This window comes from Vipera ursinii (assembly GCF_947247035.1).
Source record: "Vipera ursinii genome assembly, chromosome: 1".
NCBI classification, from domain to species: Eukaryota; Metazoa; Chordata; class Lepidosauria; order Squamata; family Viperidae; genus Vipera; species Vipera ursinii.
The window spans coordinates 252535171-252559488 of NC_139512.1; the positions used below are offsets into that span (position 1 = coordinate 252535171).

General features: G+C 42.7%; 1 protein-coding gene across 1 annotated transcript in view; it reads right to left on the reverse strand.

Annotated features, from left to right (window-relative positions):
* The window catches only part of SCML4 (Scm polycomb group protein like 4), a 49775-nt gene that overhangs the window by 15470 nt on the left and 9987 nt on the right, over positions 1-24318 (reverse strand). The window contains exons 2-5 of the mRNA XM_083349370.1: positions 20369-20498; positions 18570-18770; positions 16684-16875; positions 9416-9682 (exon numbers count right to left, since the gene is read on the reverse strand). Coding sequence (XP_083205496.1) covers positions 9416-9682; positions 16684-16875; positions 18570-18770; positions 20369-20498 — 790 coding nt within the window. The remainder of the gene's footprint in view (positions 1-9415; positions 9683-16683; positions 16876-18569; positions 18771-20368; positions 20499-24318) is intronic.

A 24318-nucleotide genomic window follows, 5' to 3' on the forward strand; every position in this document is an offset into this window, starting at 1 on the left:
CATAAAAAACCTTCCAGGAGAATTTTGGACTCACATCATAAAGAGTTTAAGAGACTAAATTCAACATCTTGAACTGAGTTAATTGATAGTCAACAGAACTGATGCAAAACTGGCTGACACCACTCTTCTTCATGAATATTGTATATAGTTATTTTTTGTTTTGCTTTTTTTCTTGCTGTAGGAGTTCTTCCTGTATATAAATCCTGCATTTATGCATCTGAAATTATTCACACCAGGGATTAAATACATTAATAACAATCTCATCTCTCACATGTCATAGGTATCCTAGGGCACTTGTCATCAGAATTAATCAAGATGATAAAGAATACTCAAATTACAAAGAGAGAGGACTGTTTGCTACCAATAATTACCCATAAAGATCATAATTTAGATAAAATCCAATTTCCTGGCTTTGGCAGGTGGAAAGGAAAAATGTAAATGAACTATGGGGTACTTAAAAACTTAGAAAGCATTTCAAAGGGAAAGTGAACCTATTTATCCATTCTTAAACAGTGTACACAGAATGTGATAACATTGACGAGCAGATTTGGATTTACATAAAACACCCCCTGTTCCTGGCAACCAGAAGCTGCATGAAGTTAGAATTTAGCCACTTGACTCATAGCATTTCAAGAGCTCCCATACTAATGCTGCTTTTTTTTTCCTGTGAAGAACTGTACAGTGACTGATCTCTGTATACTTTTCACTCCATGCAATGAACTTCTCAAAGTTTCCTTTTTGGAAGAATGGGAATTGCAGACTTACAATCACCCCAAGAAGAAAGAGCCAACATAATCAATTCTGCAGAAAATATAGCAGCTAGTATTGATGAATGGAATGACTGTCTCTTCTAGGCCCAATCCTAAAGATTGCAATGCTGCAAATAATTAAAGCCTTGCTCAACCTCTTCTGTTTTACTTTCTCAGTCCAATCAGTGTAACTCTTTGGTCTAGTGCAGGGGTCTCCCACCTTGGCAACTTTATGACTTGTGGACTTCAACTCCCAGAATTCCTCACCCAGCATGAGCCCTGGTCTAGGGAACAAGATCTGTTTTGTTTTGTTTTGTTTTGTTTTGATTTCTCAGCTCCTGGCTTAGAAGCAGCTTGTTGTCCTGTCTTTATAGATATGTGATTGCTCACCTGGGACTCAATTTCCCTGGAGGTAACAGAGTTGCATAGCATTAACATTACAGCAGATTCTGGATCCCCTTCATACTACCAGAAAACAACATGCAGCATGAGCACGTCATTTTTGCGTATCACCTGCCATTTAAAAGCACTCAGATCAAGGAGAAATTCTCCTGCCTCCTTTGTTGCCCAGCACATAGCAGCCTGCGAATCAGAAGAGATTTGGGCTGCACTGATCAGGCTTCTGAATGCGCTGCCCACCAAAATCTTGAGTCCTGTATGCTCCAAGAAAGAAGGGAGTTGGATCAGAATTCCAGTCTCCAGGCAGAATGTATTAGGGCTATGCAGGTACCTTGTGTGTGCATGTGCCTTCAAATCAATATTGATACCTGGTGACTGCCTGGAAAAGTCCCTGAAGTTTCTTTGGCAACATTTTTCAGAAGTAGTTTGCCTTTGCCTTCTTTTTAGGGCTCAGAGAGAGTGATTGGCCAAAGGTCACCCAGCAGGCTTCAATCATAGATATGTCTAGAACTCACAGTATCCTAGTTTCTAGCCCGAAGCCTTAACCACTACAACAGGTTAACTTCCTTTAAAAAAAAAGATACCCGTACCTTTATGAAAGTTATGTTTTCTCTTGGGTAGCAATACTGATTTTATCTGGTCAGAAGTTGCATAATTGCATTTTGGTGATAAATAGATATAGTTTAAAATCTTGCTGCCACTAGGTTAAATGATAACATTGGGTTCTTATACTGAAGTTCTTTCCTGTCTTATCAACCCTTTTTCTTATGACTTAATATTTTAGGTATGGTAGGTGGTAGGAGTAAGGAGAGGATAATTCAGGTCTCTTTCTTATCTTGTCTAAGGATTCATTATTGATGACCTTTTGATGGAACTGTATTTAGCAAGAACATTGTGTGAACAAACTATGGGGTAAGTCACTTACCAATGAGATAAATTTATTGTAGCAGCAAAATCTGCTCCTCGACTGGACAATATCTGTTTAACCAATAGAATAGCAATAGCATTTAGACTTATATACTGCTTCAGAGTGCTTTTACATCCCTCTCTAAGTGGTTTACAGAGTCAGCCTATTGCCCCCAACAATCTGGGTCCTCATTTTACCGACCTCAGAAGGATGGAAGGCTGAGTCAACCTTGAGTCGGTGAGATTCAAACTGCCAGTCTGCTGGCAGCCGACAGTCACCAGAAGTAGCCTACAGTACTGCATTCTAACCACTGCACCACCAAGGCTCAGAAGAGAATACTTGTAGCTCAGGGTTGAAGTGTGGGGACCTTGGTGCTCTCTGAGCTTGGTGCACTGATGTTGTTACCTAGTTTGGCAATGAAATGTCTGCAACAAAACCACCAAGCTCAGAGACCACCAAAGACCCCACAATAACTGTTTAAATTGTCTGACTGAAGACATGGGCTACAAAAAAAAAAACCAGACGTAGGTGACAGTAAGGAGATGCAGCAAACTTTGCTGCCATCTAATTTGGATTTTTGGTAATCTTATTTCAAAAAGTCTCCATCATACATTGCAATTTACAAAAGGGATCTCATCTCTCATTAACCTCAGACAGTATAACAGATCCCATAGTCTCTGGAAGGCAAAAGATTCTGCATTATATGTATAAACATCTTTAATATGTAAGTTAACAGGTCAGACGATGAGGTAAAACGATTGACAGAAGAACACGCGGGAACTTTGACAGCTGTCAAAGTTCCCCGCAAGGCGCAGGCGAGACCACTGACAGCTCGCGGCTGTCAAAACACCGAGCCATGCGGAAGCCGGAGCTGTCAAACACAGATGACGCGGATTGGTCGGGAGAGACGCGGCGCCAAAACGAACAAACCTGATTGGCCCTCACTGACAGCCGCCGGCTATAAAAAGCCGGCAAGTTATTCTGTTGTTGTCTTGCTCTTAATAAATCTTTAAGTTAACTAGCCTGTCGTCCCGAGTGGTCCTTCGGCTACTTCACTGGCGACGAGGATGGGATCGCTCCTGAGCTGAAGTCACGGCCGCGGAAGAGAGTTCCCGGCCAGAGCTGTCACGGAGGTTTTAACTTCCAACGGAGCGAGACCTAGGACCGGACAACATGGCAAACTTCGGCCGTGTGAGGGAATTCGATACCCGCAATCCCGAGAGGTGGCAATCACACCTGGGACAGGTCGAGGGATTCCTCCTTTCAGACCCCGTCCGACGAGTCACCCAAAGATTGAAACCGGAACGGGAGCTGGTTCTTCTAAGCCGTGTTTATTGTCCGCATAAACAGTCGCTCAAAGACAAATGAAGTCAGCGTTGACTTTACAGCACAGTCAACGCTGTTAAATAACCGGCAAGGCCGACTCCCACCACCACACCCTCAATTACACCACCACGCCCCCACCCTACTTAAACCCCGCCTCCCAAGGCTCCCTCCTTTTGGCTCCCGTCCCACCACCAATGCAGCCGGTAAGTTACCCCCCAGCCTAAACCTCCCCCTTTTCCCCCAAAGCTCTGCCTAGACTCTTCTTTCCCCTCACCACCCCAGACCGCCGCAAGCTGCTCGCTAAACCCCTTCCCGGCCCACCGGTCGTCTCCGTCACCCCCTGGCCCACCCAGGCACCCATTCTTGCCCTGCAGCTCAGGCGCTGGGCAGCCACCGGCTAGTTCATCGTACGGCCCCTTCCCGGCCTGTAAGCAGCCTCCGGGGCCCGGCTGGCTGGTCCGCGGCCTCCCCAGCTGACAGGCGGCCCACCGCTGCGCCGTTCTTCTTGCTGGCCCATTCCCCGACCCGTTGGAGTAGCATGGGCGTGGCCAGCCGTTTCCGGAACCCGGCAGCATGGCGAGGAGGCGAGGATGCCGGCGAACGATCCTGCGGCCTGGTAAGTTGCTCCGGGCGGCTACCGGGACGCTGGGGAGGGCCGTGTGCTGACCCGGCCCTCCAGGAAATGACGGGCGCCGGTGGAAGGCTTTGGGGCCTGGTGGGTTGCTCCGGTTACCGGAATGCTGGGGAGGGCCGAATGCTGTCCTGGCCCTCCGGGAGACGACGGGCGCCGGCGGAAGGCTTCGGGGCCTGACGGGGTGCTCTGCGGGAGCCCGGCAGTCCGGTGAGTCACCCCGCGGCCCGTCCGAATGTCGGGCGTGCTCGGCCTGACACCTCCTAGTAAGCAAGATCACCGATGACAGAGCGAAGGCCGCCGCACTGCTATACATCAGCGGACCCCCCATGTACGACGCTGCCGTAGGGCTGTTTAGCCCGGTACCCATCACCGAGGTCTCCTACGCGGATCTGGTAGACCAGCTCACGAAGCATTACATGCCGGCCCGCTCAGAACTGTACTGGCGGGTACAATTCGCCCTCAAGAAGCAACGACCAGACGAACCCGCAAACGATTTCATCGCTGGGGTCAGACACGCCACACGGAACTGCCGTTTCCCCGACCTAGAAGACCGCATCAGAGACCAGGTGGTGATCGGGTTGAGGGACGAACGTCTACAGAAGAAGCTGACATCCAAAACCGACATGAGCCTGGCAGAAGTGACCAGAGAGATCATGGCCTACGAGTATAACCACAAGAAGAAACCGTCTACCACGACCTCCGAAAGCCCAGCGACCGTATACCAAGAGTGTGCAACGCTCAGCGACAGCGACGAGTCGGTGGACTTCACGGATGGAGAGGCCCTTCAGCGCCGAATGGAACGCAGACAACAGAGAAGGAGCGACACATCGGAGCGCCGAAGATCCAGGAACCCCCCTCCGCCACCGCCGCGCTACGAGCAACGGGCCACCTGCGCCAGCTGCGGGGGCAATCATGCCCGAGGAAGCTGCCGGTTCAGAAATGCTAAGTGCTACAATTGCGGGAAGACTGGCCACATCAAACCGGTGTGTCGCAGCCGGGGCCGCGACAACGTCAATGACTTGGAGGCCAATTCCCCAGGTAGGCCAGCTACCCGGGCCAACAGAGGAAAAATGACAGGGGGCCTAATAGAAACCATAGGGTAAACAGCTTAAGCTCAAAGGTGAGGATCAGGGTAAAAATTCAGGGGGTACCCTGCCTCATGGAGGTAGACTCCGGGTCGGCTGTCTCCTTAATTTCTTTAGAAACGTATAAGGAGATCTGCCAACAAACCAAGGGAAAAATTCCTCTGAAACAAACCCAGGTCCATCTAGCAGATTTTCAAAAAACCCCTATTCCCTTGGAAGGGAAGGCTAAGGTGGCTGTGGAATACAAAAAATTCAAGGGCACTTTAGAGGTTCTAGTCACGCCAGGAAACCGCACCAACCTGATAGGTCTAAACTGGTTCGGGCCTCTAGGAATTGCCATAACGGGGGTAAATACAGTCCAATCACCCAGTCTCGAAGCCGTCTGCAACAAGTATGCAGACGTTTTCGATGGCACGCTAGGGAAATACACGGGTCCCCCCGTATCCTTACAATTAAATCCAGCAATCCAGCCCATTAAGATAAGAGCTAGGAGAGTACCCTTTGCCCTCAAAGAAAAAATAGAAAATGAGCTAGAACGCCTCGTAGGTCTCGGGGTGCTCGAACCTACGGAGGGGGGAAGCTGGGAGACCCCCATAGTCACCCCTGTCAAGCCTAATGGTGAAATAAGATTATGTGCGGACTATAAGGCGACCCTCAACTTAGCGCTCAGCCCCCATGCTTACTCGGTGCCAGCGGTAAAGGACGTTTTTGCTTCCATCCGCTCCGGCGCCATTTTCGCCAAGCTTGATCTCACGCAGGCGTATTTGCAACTGCCTGTCACCAATGACACCGCGGAAGCCCAGACAATTGTCACCCACCGCGGTGCCTTTAAAGTAAAAAGGCTCCAATTCGGCATATCGGCAGCCCCGGGTATCTTCCAGGGTATCATGGAGAAAACCCTGAAAGGAATACCCGGGGTCTGCCCCTATTTCGACGATGTGCTCATCGCCGGAGAAAACGAAGCAAACTTAGCTGACAGACTGTCAGCTGTGCTGAGCCGGCTCAGAGAAGCCGGTCTCAAACTTAAAAGGGAAAAGTGCTCCATTGGAGTCACGGCCACAGAATTCCTAGGGTACAAAATAGACGGCCAGGGCATCCACCCCACCACCGAAAAACTAAAGGCTATTCAAACAGCACCTAGCCCCAAGAATAAACAAGAACTCCAAGCCTTTTTAGGATTATTAAACTTTTATCACGCCTTCCTTCCCCACAAAGCCACTATCGCAGAGCCTTTGCATAGGCTCTTGGACAAGGGAACTGCTTGGTCCTGGACCAAAATACACGAAAATAGCTTCCAATCATTAAAAAAGATTATTTGCAATAGCTCAACAATCACCCTTTTTAGAGAGGACACACCAATATGCATCGCTTGCGATGCATCTCCCTATGGAATAGGGGCAGTGTTAAGTCATTTATATAAGGACGGCACCCAAAGACCCATAGCCTTTTATTCACGCACTCTGTCAAAAGCAGAAAGGAACTACGCACAAATAGACAGAGAAGCCCTAGCAATAGTCGCAGGGGTTAAAAATTCCACGACTACCTCTATGGGAGACCCTTTACTATATTCACAGACCACAAGCCCCTGCTAGGAATTTTCACGTGGAATAAAACAACACCTCAGATCCTCTCACCAAGAATTCTAAGGTGGTCCACGTTCTTATCTGCCTATTCCTATCAATTAATCCATAAACCAGGGAAGGAGTTAGGTCATGCAGACTGCCTCAGCAGACTGCCAATTCAAAACCAGGACCCAGACCCAGCCCCAGCCGGTCTGATTTTAGCAATTTCACAACTTCCAGACTGTCCCCTCTCTGCAAAGATTATAGCTAACAACTCAGCTAAAGACAAAATACTCAGCAGAATTCTCAGATGGGCCACAACAGGGTGGCCAGCACAAAACCCACACTCCCAATTCCAGCCATACTTTAATAGAAAAAATGAAATATCTTCACATAGGGGATGCCTGCTGTGGGGAAATCGAGTCATAATACCCGACAAAAACATAAATCAAACATTAGACATCCTACATGAAGGACATCCTGGCATTGTCAAGATGAAAGCAATGGCCAGGAGTTATGTATGGTGGCCAGGCATTGACAAAGAGATAGAAAAATATGTGGGAGGGTGCTACACTTGCCAAGCAACACGGAACGAACCACCCCAAGCACCAATTCACAAATGGGAAACTACAAAAAACCCATGGTCACGCATACACTTAGATTTCGCAGGACCTATCCAGGGACAAAGTTTCCTAATTGTAGTTGACAGCTATTCTAAATGGTTAGAAGTCACTCCCCTTAGAAAAACTACATCAGGAGCCACAATACAAGCCCTAAGAAAAATATTCGCCACACACGGCCTTCCAGACACCATAGTTTCAGACAATGGCCCTCAATTCACCTCTCGTGAATTTCAGATCTTCGCTATGAAGAATTGTATTAGGCTGGTCACGTCTGCACCATTCCACCCATCGACGAATGGGATGGCAGAAATTATGGTGCGTTCCACAAAAGAAGCTTTGAAAAAATTCGTCAAGGGGAACTGGCAGCGGCGACTCAGCCAGTTCCTAATGTCACAACACGCTACGCCATGCACAACAACGGGCAGATCACCGGCGGAACTAAGATGGGGGAGAAGGCTGATAACGCGGCTCAACAGATTACATCCTGACACGTTCCCGGAAGAAAACGAGCACCCCCAACCAACCCGTACACTCACACCAGGCCAATTGATATGGGCACGATCTTATACAGATAAAAACAAATGGGTCCAAGGGACAGTGCTTAAACAAACAGGACCCATCTCCTATCTCATAGCCACACAAACTCACGGCAATCTACGCCGCCATATAGACCAACTCAGACCCAGACAACCACCACACACCCCGGAACCCCAACCGGAGGAACATAACACACAACCCCCCCCAGAAATACTACCAATGCTTGACCAAGACGAAGAGGGACTAAGAGACACGCTACCAGCAGAACCAGACATCGGCCCTCTTCCACGCCGCTCCGGCAGAAACCGAAGGGCCCCCGCCTACCTAAAGGACTACCAGTGGGCAGGTGCCAACGATCAAGGGGGACGGAACGCTCCAGGGGAGGGGTAAGGGGTGTATTATATGTATAAACATCTTTAATATGTAAGTTAACAGGTCAGACGATGAGGTAAAACGATTGACAGAAGAACACGCGGGAACTTTGACAGCTGTCAAAGTTCCCCGCAAGGCGCAGGCGCGACCACTGACAGCTCGCGGCTGTCAAAACACCGAGCCATGCGGAAGCCGGAGCTGTCAAACACAGACGACGCGGATTGGTCGGGAGAGACGCGGCGCCAAAACGAACAAACCTGATTGGCCCTCACTGACAGCCGCCGGCTATAAAAAGCCGGCAAGTTATTCTGTTGTTGTCTTGCTCTTAATACATCTTTAAGTTAACTAGCCTGTCGTCCCGAGTGGTCCTTCGGCTACTTCAGATTCCTTGTTCAATTGGGGAAAAAATACTATATTTATTAAATAGGGTCCAATTTTCCTTCATTTTGAAAAAAAAGTTGAAACTATTATTTTCAAATGATAGTTAATATCTAAATCTCATGTCTGAACTTTTAAATGTTCATATTTACAATGTTATTTTCTTTTATAATAAGATTAAGGGGAGAACTTGCAGGGAAGTTAAATAGATACATCAACAATCTATGTCTTATTATGATTAACTGACCCCATTTGGCATCTTTAGTAGCCCCCAGTATGAGATTCCTACTCTACCTTTTCCACACTCAGAGCACAGCATAGATAGATTGGACTACATTTGATGCTGCCCGGCATCTTTACAAAATAACATCTTGATGATATCTGGTTTATAAGAAAGAAATAATATGCAAACTTCAGCAATGTTCCTCTGTTACATGAAATACAAAAGGAGCTAAATGAGAGTTCTAAATCATTGTTTGCATCAGAGCAGTCAAAAGAACTGAATGGAAAATCTAAAGTTACTTTCATAATTGTGACTTGTACAGATAGTATAATTTGTGTGGGTTTATGTCACAGCATTAAGCATAACTTCTATGGACTTGCGTGCATTAGATTGCATGAATAAGCCCTGCATGTCTGCAGACTTTGCACAGAGTCTCCATCCTTGCAGAGTTACTGCACAAAGGTTGGGGAAGGGTGTCAAGGTTTGTTGCCACAATCCTACTGTTTTCTGCATGCAATTACTGTACACACAATTGCTTTCTCAAGAGGAAGCTTGATATAAGACTATAGAAATCAGTAAGATGATAAAATCATTACAAGACAAGGAAAGTGTTAAGTTACCATTTCTGTTTCCTTCCAGAATGGTTCCGTTTCTGGTTGGGCTGGATGTTTGATGCCTCAGAGTAGCGGTTGATGGTCCTCCAGAAGCCACTTGAGCAGAACGATGGCTGCAGGAAGAAGACGATCCTCCACCGTGCCGTCCCTCTCCAGAACTCTGTCTCATAGAGTACAAAGATCCCATGCAATTAAATGCTGAATCAGAGGGATCAATGCTGTAGTGCTTTGTTGCCAGGGGTTCAACCAGATAATCCTCAGGTATAACTGTTTCTGCTTGAAAAACAAGAATCAGGTTATCCTGGAACACAGTGCTATTTCCAAAAGCAAAAAAAATTGATTTTGGAACTTGTTTTTATTCTGTTTTAAATACTGGACAGACAGTTTAAATCCACTAGCAAATTTAAGTGTGAGCCACTGTAAATTGAAAGAGTTGCATTATGCACAAATTATTAATGAGGATTTATAATAAAAATAGGTTGGAGTTAATTTTTAAGATAGTAGGTACGTAGTTAATTAATACTGCCCATCACTGACAACCTGAGATTCGGAGCTTAAATTGCTTTGGGATGATTATCTGAATTTGTGCAGAAAAGGTATTATTAGACTTAAATAAATATGTAAGTTCAGGAGTCTTCTGGAAAGATGGAGCAGAGGTCTCATCCTGCTCAATGGCACAAAATAAATCACAGAACAGTTAGTGATTACCTGACTACTAAGTCTCCTCTTCGCTTGCACTTACAAAAGAAAGGTGTGAAAGGGGAACTTAATTAGTAAAACCTTGTGCTAGATTTTGAGTCATGAAAATAATCAAAATGGATTTTGACAGATCTTTAATCTTTAATCAGAGAAAATGCTTTTTATTGATACAAGCCCTACGTCTTATTTGAAATGGGGGTTTGTTAGCGAATTACAGGGAAGAAGCCGACGTCGTCCTGTAGTGCACTGACTCCTTGGCAGCAGTTCTCTAATTCAGAGTTTTCAAACATTTATTTATTTATTTATTTATTTATTTATTTATTTATTTATTTATTTATTATTTATTTATTTATTTATTTATTTATTTATTTATTTATTTATTTATTTATTATTTTTCACAGTTCCTTTAATATACCACAAACTAACCAATGAAATATAAACATTTTTTCAAGTATTTAACATTTGTTATATCAGTAATGCTGTAGGTATTATATATCGCCATACATAAATACATACACGTAAGTTTGGGTGCTGCTCGTCCATTTCCCCTTTCACTGTATCCACCCTCCTTCTCTCTCTTTCCTCTTCTCTACTTTCTTTCTCCCTTTCTCCTTTCTTTCCTACTTCTCTCTTCTTCCTCTCCTCTCCTCTCCTCTTTTCCTCACCACTCCCCTCCCGTTTCTCCCCACTTCTCCTCCTCTTTCCCTCCAACCTTCCTACTTCCTTCCCCCTCCTCTACTCTCTTCCCTCTCTCCTCTCCTTTCTTCCTGAGTTTTCAAACTTCTTCAGGCTGCAAAACCTGTTGATTAAAAAAATAAAAAATCCTGGGATCCAGGATCAAGAGGCAAAGCTCTAATGAAAGAAAATTGTCTGTGTGGATGGAGGTTTCTTTGTCTTTAGTCTCATCAAGCTATACGGTGTTCTGTGAGACACATCCTGAAAAAACCTTGGTGTAACTTACTATTTTAGAATGCTTTAGGCATGATACTATAATGATGGGCGGCAGAATCAAAGAGTGGGAATCATGGATTCATTGGAGAGGCTTCTTATCTTTCACCTTACACTGAATCCCAGTTACCTGCTGCTGCAAAATACCGATACTCTGGTAAAAAGCAGTGGTTATAATATTTCAAATTTTATTTTCCATCGGTGTTCTCTGCATCACTATAATATTTTCTTTTATTCATTGGCATTAGCAAGCCATTATGACAAAAAATATTAGTCATTAAATTGCTACCAGGGAAGATAGCTCTTGACAGTTTAATTTCAGAAACACGAATGAACTAGACTGTGCATTATGTCCAGAATGTTATCACATTTTCTGCACATGCACATTAAAACAATAAAGGAAACAAAGACTGCCTGGGGATTCAGAATTTGCTACAGGAGCAAATGGAGATCTCTCTTTTCTCGGTAGATGATTTCTCTCTGATAAGAAGGAGTCTTCATAATATTATATGCAAATTTAAAAGTGACATGCTGAGCCCGTAGTGAAGGATTCATCCTTTTGGCAACTGACCATATTCCCATGTTCATAGTAACAGTCTCCACACCACCTTCTCCCTCCAGATGTGGTGATTCAAATGAATCTCCATTTGTTCTCAAGGTCAGGACAAGTGTGCTAGTTTAGGAGATGGATGTTGTAGTCTTACATATCTGGAGGCTGCAAGGCTGCTCTAAATTTTTCTTGGAAGCAAACTATAGGAAGTAGCAGGCCCGCCATTCATTTGGGGGGTTATAACATTGTTTTGGGGTTATATAACTTCATCTTTTTCCCTTCTCTACCACTGTATTTTCCTTGGTCAAAACAACAACAACCCCTAGTTACTAACGAATATAGCCAATGTAAAAATATTGTGCTGGATATAAGCCAAGGGTCACTTGGTCCAACCTTGTGTTCTCACCAGATGCCTTTGGGAAAATCAGAATAACGGCTTATGCTGTCTCATGAGTCCTTCGGGAATAGGGCGGTATAGAAATTTAATTAAATAAATAAAATAAATAAATGAACTGATACTGAAAGACCATTCATTTCAATGCAAGCAGTATTAATTTGGAGATTAAGAAGGAATGTAGGGGAAGAGGTAATTGGAGTCATGGGACAACCCCCCATTTTTCAATGCCCTACAGTAATCTTCCCTTGGATATCTTCAACTGCAACTTTACTTATTAGTTAGGAAAACGGGCCAGATTGGGATGGGTCAATCTATTTGCTATTTCTTTCAGACAGAAGAGGGAGACAGACAGACAGACAGACAGAGATTAGGTATCATGTTGCCTAAATTAATGAATGTGGGGTTCACTCTCTGTTTATATACAGTAGCTTTTAAATAGTGTTGAAATATATAACTTTGAATGCCTTTTATCTAAAAGTTACCTGTGTTCAAAGCCACATGTCGGGTTCCCTCTTCGTGTTACCAGTGGCTAATCAGGCAACCAACAGAGGTGCTTGCCAGATTGTAGAGGGTTAATAAATAACACCGGGAGGAAGGGAACCTTGTTATGTATCTTAGGCTCTATTCTAGCCAGCATCTGCCTGGGACATTGGCTACTTTTGAATTATTCTAGATTATGCAGCTGCCACTCCTGACTCAACCTGTGCTTCCTGAAACACCTGCGGCCTTCAAAGCTTTGCTGCTTATCTATTTAATAAGATGATAACTGTTTTCTTGTATTTAACAATAGCAATAGCACTTAGACTTATATACCGCTTCCCAGTGCTTTACAGCCCTCTCTGAGCGGTTTATAGAGTCAGCCTATTGCCCCCAACAATCTGAGTCCTCATTTTACCGACCTCGGAAGGAAGGAAGACTGAGGCAACCTTGAGCCGATCAGGATTGAACTGCTGGCAGTCAGCAGAGTTAGCCTGCAATGTTGCATTCTAACCACTGCATTACCACACCATTCTTCCTATCACAGCTACATTTTGGGATGCATGATCAGCAGTCAAAGTGGCCCCTGGTTCAAAAAAAATTGTGAACCTTGGTTTTGGAACTAGATGACTGAGTCTTTCTGCAATCATGCCATGTGGAGCCAGGCAGTGAAGTCTCCCTAAGATTTACCAATTTATCTAAACTATTAGGGTCAGATATTTCTGTTTACAAAATTGAAAATTATATACTGAGTGTATGCATTATAAGATTAAAAAAACCAAACCCATATATTAGCAAAACTGATCAATCTGGTTTGAAATCTACCAAACAGATTCTCCTGTGATGTCAGAAGAGCGCAACACATCTGACCTCAGCTGAAAGCAGCAGAGTACACAAACATGTTCACAAAATTACACATTAGGCTATGCAGTGGTGGGATTCAGCCAGTTCGCACCACTTCGGCAAAACCGGTAGCTAACTTTTTTGTTGCCCAGGCCCAGAATGGACTTCCGGAAGGGGCATCCACATAGAGAACCAGTTGTTCACATATTTGAATCCCACCACTGAGGCTATGGTCACAATAGAGGGGTGTCTGGATGGGGGAGAAACAAGGCATACAAAAGAGTGAAGCTCTGGGCCTGCTGAACTGAAACCCTACCCTTTTTTTTATATGTATGTTGCATGTGTGGTCCGTATTAAAAAAGAGAAGGATGTTCAATCATGTAGTCATGGACACCATCTTGACTTTTTTTAAACTCTCCTGCAGTTGCCCTTGAAATAGCCTGTCCCTTTACTGCATTGTTGTCATTGAAGACCTGGCAGAGGCAGCAGAACCAGCACCCTACTTTTGACTGGAGCTCAGCTTTCACAAAGAATGAAAATTCTGCCCCTCAAACCATCCCACTGCATCTCATTTTAAATGCTGGAGACAACCTAGCAACCTTCCCCTCACAAACTGCTTTAGACAGGCAAATAGCTTTCTATTAAATATTGTTGTGGTTGACTAGATTGCACAGATCTCCCGTTTCCCCCTTTAAGCCTGACCTTAATATTTTATGTATTGTTTAAAGGATAATGTTCCAGGCAGAGGAATCTATGAGGCAATAAATGAATTGTGCAGGTAATTAAATGACGAACCAAAGCCAGAAATACTGATAACCATAAAAACCATTTATTTTGACTGTACTCCAAAGCTATGAGCAGCAATTATTGTATTGGGGAAAGAAGATTGAATGCTACAGGACTAAGCGAAAGCAAGAATAAAATGGCACATTTGTGGCATACAAGGAACTGAACTCAGGTTGCGTTTGTTGTGTTTTTCTGCCTTCAGAAGAAAACTTTGAAGTCAGGTGAAAGACACGTATGACTATTACGTTGAGCCATTAAAAGTCTTTTTAAATGAAGTCCTCAAAGCATTTAATGCATTTTACAATTTGGATAAAAAAATATATGACATTATAAAGTTTTAATTTCACAGACTCCTTTGCCAGCACATTCTAAGAAAGATTCTATATTTGGCAGACCTGAAGATGACATAGAAGGAAAAAACAACCCCTCTCTCTCAAATTATATTTGTCTAGAATACATGGCAGAAGCGAGGCCAAACATGCACAACATGAATGCTTTTGAAATTAGATTTTTTTTTTACTTTAACAAAAACACATTTCACAGAAAGGCCAACAGTTATGCTGAATATCAAGACATCTCTCTCTCTCTCTCTCTCTCTCTCTCTCTCTCTCTCTCTCTCTCTCTCTTTCTCTCTCTCTCTCTCTCTCTCTTCTCCCCATACACATACACTATGGAAGAGAGCAGAACCAAAGGTTTCTTTATTTTGAATCACTGCAAAAATCAGAAAAAATCAGGTACTCCAATTGCCTACATTATTTTTAAAAGAATTTAACACACTCTTTTTCTCTTACACACACACATACACAGACATCACAAACATTCCCTTCTGTTTCTTTGTTGTAATCTTTATAACTCTCTCTGTTGTTCCCGACAGCCCTTCCTCACCAGTGCTACGTCTTCTTCTCACTAAGGTGTGTCCCTCTGACTACTCTTCAGTTCCTCCTCAGCTTTCTCCCACATATCTGCATGCCATTCCAAACTGGACAGGACAAGATTCTGCTACAATACCCTCTTATCCGGATGGCGCCCGACCTTCGCTCCTTCCGACGCGATCTGAAGACTTACTTGTTCGAACAAGCCAGCCTGGCCTGATGGGTGATGGGTTTGGATTTTAACATTGTTTTTAGTGTATTTTAACTTATTGTTGTTAGTCTTGGGCACCTTGTTTAATCTTTTTTTAATATTTGTATTCTTGTATTTTTATATGTTTGCCCTGTTCACCGCCCTGAGTCCTTCGGGAGAAGGGCAGTATACAAATAAAATTATTATTATTATTATTATTATTATTATTATTATTATTATTATTATTATTATTATTATTATTATTATTATTATCAATAAAGCTGACCCCAGAAATCCAACCGGTTTCCATTTCCTGAGGCTTCTACCCTTGAAAAGCTTGACCTCGGTCTTGAAAGTCTCCCAATTAGTTCTCCCGCTCAACGTATACCTGATGTACTTAAGACAGAATTACTTTATAGCTCCTTTTCACTTTTCTACCTTTCCAACCCTGCACTCAGAAATCTTCACCTTAATTCCCCGTGTTTTCTCACTCTTTCTCTGTTCCCAGATAGCCCATTATAATTTCCAATGAAAAATGGATGGCTGGGAAGAAGTTTCTATGAATCTTTCTCCCCCCCCCCCCCCCGGTCCTCCATTTTTTTCCCTCAGAGAGTGCAAGGTCTGTGACAGGCAAAGTCATCCTCAGTTAAATTCCTTTTCCTTTCCTGAAACTGGCATTAGTTCTATAATTGACAAAAAAAATACGGGCAAGAGAATTTAAATTAGGTGGCGGCACCTAGCTAACATTGGTGCATCTCAAAAGCTAAGCAGGATCAGATCCAAAATTCCTTTGGCAGGAGACCCCAGGACTGGGGCCAGTTTGAAAAATGAACACTATGCAGGAAAAAACCAATGACAAAGTACTACGTTATTATTGCCTAGGAAACTTTATGGAAACACAGCTCAAAGAAGACTTTAATTATATGAAAGTATCTATTTTTTTCTCCTAGCTTTGAACTAAACATCTTTTTTAGAAACTTAAGAGCTGGAAACCACCATGCAGCAGAACAGCCAAAACTCTTCCCCATGCTGCTGCAATCAAAATGGGTTGCTAGATTTCCCCCCCCCCAAAAAAGCCCAACCCCTAGTATAAATTTTAGAAGTGAAGACTGAGAGTTCTCCTATATCACATCTGATTTGAGATGCAACTTAAATGTGTATGAAAAGAATTTTAGTTGGTGCGGAGCAAAAAGCAGCATTATACATTTTGGTATGATAATCAATTGGAAATTACTTAGTGGGATCTTTTTTCCTTCCATTCAATCATGTCTGATCCTCGGAGACTGTCTGGAGAAGTCCCTACAGTTTTCTTGGCAAGCTCTTTCAGAAATGGTCTGCCAATGCCTCCTTCCAGGGCTGAGAGAAAATGACTGGCCCAAGGTCACCCAGTTGGCTTTGTGACTAAGGCAGGACTAGAACTCACAGTCTCCTTGTTTCTAGCCCAATACCTTAACCACTACACCAACGGCCTCACTCTTGGAAGATTCATATTGTTATAGCTCTTAAACCTACCTGATTCCATCTGTCCATTTTCATATTCTTCTGGGTTTTCAGAAGTGTTATATTGTGGAAAAGGCTGGTTGCTGAAAAGATTGTCGCATAATAAGTTGCGGCAAAGCTTTTTGAGGAATCGCAAAACATAACCAATACTGTTCACAACCGGGAGACTCAAGAGGTGTTGTTTTCCTTCAAAAGAGGCAGAAACTGAAGGAGAGATAGAAAAAAAATGTAGGTAGTTGTAGTTATTTCAGTGTGACATGCAAAGCAGGCTGATGTCCATGGGACTGAGTATGGCCCTTCCCCACCATTGATATAGTGAAACTGGTCTATATCAGCCTAATATGAAAGTTGTGACAAGAGAATTATTTGGGTTGGACTTTATACTAATGGTTCCTCAGTTTTGTCAGTTTTGATGGAAATAAAAAAGATGTCAGCGATCTTAAAAACAAATGCTATATTTTCACTCTTGCTACAATGAACTGAGTCTAATCAGAAACTTTGAGTTGCCATTGCAGTCATATTTACAGGAATTCGGCCTTAGCCATAGAAGAAAATAACAATAATTTTACTAAATATTACAACCTGGCATGTTTTCAGAATTCAGCGAAAGTATATATATTTTTTGTATGTGTATGTTTAGCTTTTTGTTCTTTCACGTGCAAATAGGATCAAAATGCCCAGAGGAGAAATGAAAATGGAAACAGAATATAAATAAATGTTGCACTGTGGGATAAACCTTAGAATTGCACAATGTGACAAGTCTTGGTAGTGGAGTAAAACAGATTTAATGGAGAAGATAATTGTCAATATTTCAAAAAAAACAAACAACCACATTTCTTAAAGCATATTTCCATCTGTATTTTTAAAAGGATGATATAAATATTGTGATTCATTACTGTATTTCAGTAATGAAATTCAGACATGAAATATGGATTAAAACACTTCAAAAAACAGAAGCCAGTATCCTAATAGCCCACTATGGTATAATAAATATATAATATCTCTTGAAGAGAATATGATCTAATGGCTAGCAGTTAGAGTGCTCGCACATGATCATTTCATTAAAATAATGTATGTATGTATGTATTTGATTTATATCCCATTTCATTTTCAGTCAGAAACTCCAAAGAGTAGAAGCAACATATCCTCATCCCATTTTACAACCCTTGAAGTAGGTTGGGTTGAGAGAGAATGATTGGTCCAAAGTCACCCAGTGAGTTTCTGTGGTTGAGGGTAGATAAAATGGCTGTCTTTGTCCCAGCAGGTGACGGTACCTGTTTGACCTTAGGTTATGTCAACAAGCTGAGCAGAGTAACAGCTAATTAATACAGTACAGTACTTGTTTAGGATACTAGCAAGAGATCCAAGGATTGCAATATAGAGAACAAACAAGAAAAGTACATGTTCATATAGCCACAAAGAGTCAAATTCCACTTAACACTTTACCTTAAACCATGACATATTATAAATGTGGAATCACCTAATTATTGACAAACAGGCATGGGGCACAGAAACTAGTTGAACAATGAAATCAGGTGGATTGGAAATGCAAAAAATATGGACTCTGTTCAGATGTTCACACGAATGTATGACAACTCAAAGTGGAGATGAATTTCCATTGGTGAACAGCTTTTCATTCTTGGCTCTACTTATTCATTTATTAAATTTATATGCCACCCACCTCTCCTAGAGGTGACTCTAAGCAACTTACAACCAAACCAGACTTGCTCAAATATGGAATGGATGCATTACAGGCATAAAACAAAGCCCTACCAACTCTATTTTTTATCATTTTTATCAATGAATGCTGAATAGAATATTATCCAAGGCCCATGACCCTTGTTATTACTCCTGAAAGCATAAATACATTTACTGCAATGCACTGTCTCCAGTTTTACCTGAAACCATTTCAGCGCCATAGCCCTGCTTGACAAGCGAGAAGACAGTCTTTTGCTGGTGGGCACAATCAATGCATGCCTGAACTGCCTGCTGTAGCACCGTGGAAGGTCGTTCAGGTCCAAAGTGATCTGGGAGTTGCTGCACTCTCTTTCGCTCAAGATACGGCCCCACATTCGCTTGCTTGTTGACATAAAGGCAGACTGCAGGAAGGGAAAAAGCCATTGTCCAAAAGGATCTCTAACAACTTCATAAAACATAATTTCCTCTCTGTGTCTCTAATTTGGTTTTGTAAACTGGAGATTCAGGCCTTTGCAGACCCCACGTATCTGGCATCCTGTTGGAAAATGCTTCACTGGATAACTGTACAAATATGGATTTGTTTCCAGAGAACAGAAGTATTTCCAATCGTAGCCAGAAATTTAGGCATATAGAATGAGCTGAAAACCTTGGTTCTATATAATGAAGAAAATCATGAGAATAAAACATGGAAGAAAGCAAGAAATCAAATTGGTTAAAATTTGATAAAATGAAGTTTTGTTTTTGTTTTTTTAAAAGTTACAATTCCTGAGGAAGAAAGGGGATTGTGACTTTTTCTTCATCCATGTTTCTCTAATTATCCCAGAGGTCAGCATAAAGACTTTTACTGAGTCTTCCATATTATCTTGTATTCCATACTACTTGGATTTAAACTTTCAATGCAATTCATTACTATAACTTTGTTGTTGTTAGTTGCGAAGTCGTGTCTGACCCCCCGCGACCCCATGGACAATGTTCCTCCAGGCCTTCCTCTCCTGTACCATCTTCTGGAGTCCATTTAGGCTCACACCTACTGCTTCAGTGACTCCATCCAGCCACCTCATTCTCTGTTATCCCCTTCTTCTATTGCCCTCAATCTTTCCCAGCATTAGGCTCTTCTCCAGTGAGTCCTTCTGACAAAAATAACCTTAATCAATCTATTATGTAGTTGCACAGATTAATAAAGTAGCTTGTAAAATTTTCTGGAACAAAAAAGGCTAACATTTGATATACCAGAACTTTTTTCTTTTAAGAAGGATACTCTATTGTATGCAGGTCTATCTATGACTATGTCTTAACAGACCTGGTCTCAGTCATATTAAAACAAGACACATTATTATTGCTGGCCACAAAAGCGTTAGAGTTGTCATCATTCGGAACATTTCTGTCATCCTGTGACAGAGATTAGAGAGGTGACAAAGAAATTATCACACAGCAAAGAAGATAGATGTGCAGTGCTGTGGATAATACACAATTATTATAATCGTAATAAAAATGTAGTACTTGAAGTGTTAACAGCTACTCAGACTCGACAATAAAAAGTCTCAAAGCATTTTATTCTGGTTAAATAGGGGGGTAATGGCAATAATAGCATTACACAGCTCCATAAGCCACTGAAAGCATGCATAACAAAGCAGAAAATGTAAACAAAGCCGGAGACCCCATTGTAAGCACAATTGAGGAGCGCAGATGGCTTTTCTAAGTTCTGATGATGGATCTATTCATTCAAAAGGACCCATATTTTACTTTCAGCCTGTGGCACAGAGTCTCTTAAATCAGAGTCAGTACACAAGTTGCTTCTGCGCATCTCTTTTTCTATTATGTACCACCAAAGTAGCAAATAATACTGAAAACGAAAATAGAGGAAAACATCAGTTTGGAAAGACAGCTGGCCAATTAACTGATAAGCTGTCTTGGGGCTCTCAGAAGGACAGGGAAGAAAGCTTAAAAACCACGGGGTGTAAAACAAGGCTTTCATTTTGGTGGATTTGATTCCACATACCTGTGAGGGCTTGTGGTGCTGCTGAGTTGGGAATCGTAGCCGCATCCTGGGGGATTGAACTAATGTCAGGTTCTGGGGTGCTTCTTGGTGGGGAGATTGCTAAAGGAGTCATTAGAACACGAGATTTCAGCTGGAAGACACAACAGATGTTGGTCATGAATAAACATATCAAATCTGTTCTGTTATGCCACAACTTTGAGCTCTTTCAACTCCCCAAATTCTGTGACATGGCATTCTTTCCCCAATATAGAACCTAGTCCTAGAACTTCAGAGTTGGAAAGGACCTTGGAGGTCCTCCAATCCAACCCCCCACCACTCAAGCAGGAGACCCTACACCATTTCAGACAAATGGCAGTCCAGTCTCTTCTTAAAAGTGATGGAGCACCCACAACCTTTGAAGGCAAGCTGTTCCACAGGTTGATTGTTCTCACGGTCAGGAAATTTCTCTTTAGTTCTAGATTGATTCTCTCCTTGGTCAGTTTCTATCCGTAATTGCTTGTCTGGCCTTCAGGTGCTTTGGAAAATAGGCTGACCCCTTCCTCTCTATGACAGCCCCTCAAATATTGGAGCACTGCTATCATGTCTCCCCTGGTCCTTCTCCTCACTAGACTAGCCATGCCCAGTTCCTGTAACCGTTCTTCATATGATTTAGCCTCTAGCCCCCTTATCATCTTTGTTGCTGTTCTCTGCACTCTTTCTAGAGTCTCAACATCTTTTTTATATTGTGGTGACCAAATCTGGATGTAGTATTCCAAGCGTGGTCTAACCAAGGTCTTATAAAGCGATACTAACACTTCACGTGATCATGATTCTATTCATCTGTTAATGCAGCCTAGGATTGCATTGGCTTTTTTGGTTGCTATAGCACACTGCTGGCTCATATGTAAATGATTGTCTACTAGGATTTCAAGATCACTCTCACAATTACAGCTACTGAGCAAGTTTCACCTAATCTGTACTTGTACATTTGGTTGTTCTTGCTTAAGTGTGAAACCTTACTTTTCAGTGCAATGAATTTCACTTTGTTAGATAGGGCCCACTGTTCAAGTCTGTTGAGAGTTTATTAATTTCTCTAATTAATAATTAGAGAAATATAAGGAAGAGGAAGAAGAAGATAAAAACAAATTGCATTTTAAGTTGCCATGCACAACACTACCTTAAGGCAGGGCTTTTCAACCTTTTCACCCATTGTACCACTTTTAGAATATGGCCACATCCGAGCACCACCAGTCGCCTAGCAAGGTGTCAAAAACTTGACCAAACAAAAAAAAGGAAAAAAGTGATGAAGTACAGATAGTCCTAAACTTACAACAGCTTGCTTAGTGACTGTTCGAAATTAAAATGAAACTGAAAAAAGTGCCCCCCAAGCCACAGACAAGCAAGACACCTGCCTGCCTGTCCAGTGGCGCTCTTCCTCCTGTCCGAGGTTTTCATTGTTCTGAGCATTTCTGTTGAGGATTGGGAGCGAGGGTGGGGTGGGGGGTGTTTGGTTATTATTCGCCCCATCTGCTGGGTGGTTGCAGCAGGTTTTGGTCACTTCACATGACCCTAGGACATTGTGACCATCATAAATATGAATCAGTTGCCAAGCATCTGAATGTAAATCACAAGACCCTGGAGATGCTGCAACATTCCAGCTGATCGGCACTTCTTCTGGGCTTAGCAGAAGCTCCAGGATCAGCACCAAGCTCCAGCTGGAGCCTGGTGCTGATCCTAGTGCTTCTGCTGAGCTCTGACAGCCCTGCAGCTCCAGTCATCTCTCGCTCAGGCTTGTGCGGTGCTGCCACCAGTTCAGCTCATTCCCCTCCCCCGATACCACTTTTCTAGGATGGTCACGTACCACCTGCCAGGTGCCAACGTACCACAGGTGGTACCCATACCACTGGTTGAAAAGCCCTGCCTTAAGGTGTAATTTGTCCCAGAATTTATTTCTTCCAGAACTTAGAAAAGAGACAGTGGGGAATCATCAAGGTCTTTATACTCACACTCCCAATGTGCATCTTAGTTGGAAAGTATCACTAACTTGCAATTACTCTTATCAATATAATTATTTTCATATATTATATACTGGGATACAATTTAGTTGTTACTATAAGGTAAAGGTAAAGGTTCCCCCGCACATGCGTGCTAGTCGTTTCCGACTCTAGGGGCCGGTGCTCATCTCCGTTTCAAAGCCGAAGAGCCAGCGCTTGTCCGAGGACGTCTCCGTGGTCATGTGGCCAGCATGACTAGATGCAAAAGGCGCACGGAATGCTGTTACCTTCCCACCGTAATGGTCCCTATTTTTCTACTTGCATTTTTACGTGCTTTCGAACTGCTAGGTTGGCAGAAGCTGGGACGAGTAACAAGCACTCACTCTGTTATGCGGCACTCAGGATTCGACCCACCAAACTGCCGACCTTCTGATCGACAAGCTCAGCGTCCTAACCCACTGAGCCACCGCGTCCCTTTTAGTTGCTACTAAGGGACCTATTAAAAGTCAGTTATGTAAAATCTACATGTTCAAAGACATATTTCCCCCTTTTATAAATGTCAGTCTGACTCTGACACATGCTTATCGCAGTCCCTACATCCTTCTAAATGAAATTTCTGTAAATATATTTCCACCATACTGCCACACATGTCAATAAGTAATAGTGATAAAGCTGGTATGATTAAATCCATCTGGTTTTTTTTTCTATAAATGCTACAAGACATATGTCTTTGTAAACAAGGAGCACATTTAGCAATTTACTGAGACAGACTTGGGAAGCAAATATGTAATTTATAGATGTGCATCCAAAGCCAAGATCATATTATAAGTTAAAGCAGGATAATGTGAAACAGGTTTTCATATATCCAGGTTGGAGAAATAAGTTTGAACTCACTGCAGTTTGGCAAAGACGATCTCTATCTGCAAATTGGAATGATCTGCTGCAGCCTTTTCTTTTCTTACTCTTAACTTCTGTTGCCATTACCCCTTGTTGCGAGAGTATGAATGAGTCCCTGATGAGTACAAATGCCATGTCCAACTACAGCTCTAGTTCAACTGCACCTGAGTCAGCTGCAGATTCTGTAGGCTGTAATCAGCTAGACCGAGGTGGGGAACTATGGCCCTTTTATGACCTGTGGATTCAACTCCCCAAATTCTTCAGCCAGCATGGTTGGCTTAAGAATTCTGGGAGCTGAAGTCCACAAATCATAAAGGGGCGCTACTGTAGTTCCCCACCTCTGGTCTAGACTTTACTAAAGAGATTGGCCCCAGGTTGACTTTTATAGGTATGCAACAATATTGCAGCTAAAGGGCTGCATGCTTTTCACTCTATTTCTACCGCTAATCCCTCACAAAATTCAAAATTTGCAGCAGTATCAATTTTACCTAGCTAGAAATGCTGAGAACCACTAGAGAATACCAAGACTTACTCCCTGAACTGCCGAATCTCCTGAAAGAATAAAAATGTATCCACTCGTATTCCATGCAAAAAAGAAAGAAAGATACAACTAGTCTCCTCTCCTCCCATCCAGGTATTCAGCGTGTGTGAATGCATGTGCCACTGGGTCAGTGTTGACTCCTGGCAACTGTTTTCGATTAGCCACTGCAGATTTTTTGGTGAAGTTTTTTGGAAGTACTTTGCCATTATCCCTTTTCTAGGGCTGAGAGTGTGTGACTGGCCCAGTTGGCTTTTTTTTTTCCAAGAATATATACAGGTAAAAGGAATACCTTTCTCCATCTCTACTGAAGCTATTTTTGTGACAAATTACAATGACTGGAAAGCTAGACAAATATTGTGTAAGATCCACCCAGAGTCAAGTAACTCTCCAGAAACTGGGACTTTATATTGTTCCATGAAAGAAATGGAGGATGAACAGCCTGAAATAAAGTCCAGCACAGAACCTTCATAACTGCACTTGATTTCTCTGACTCCTTAAGCTTTATATTTCTTTTTTTAAAAAAATATTTTAAAATATTT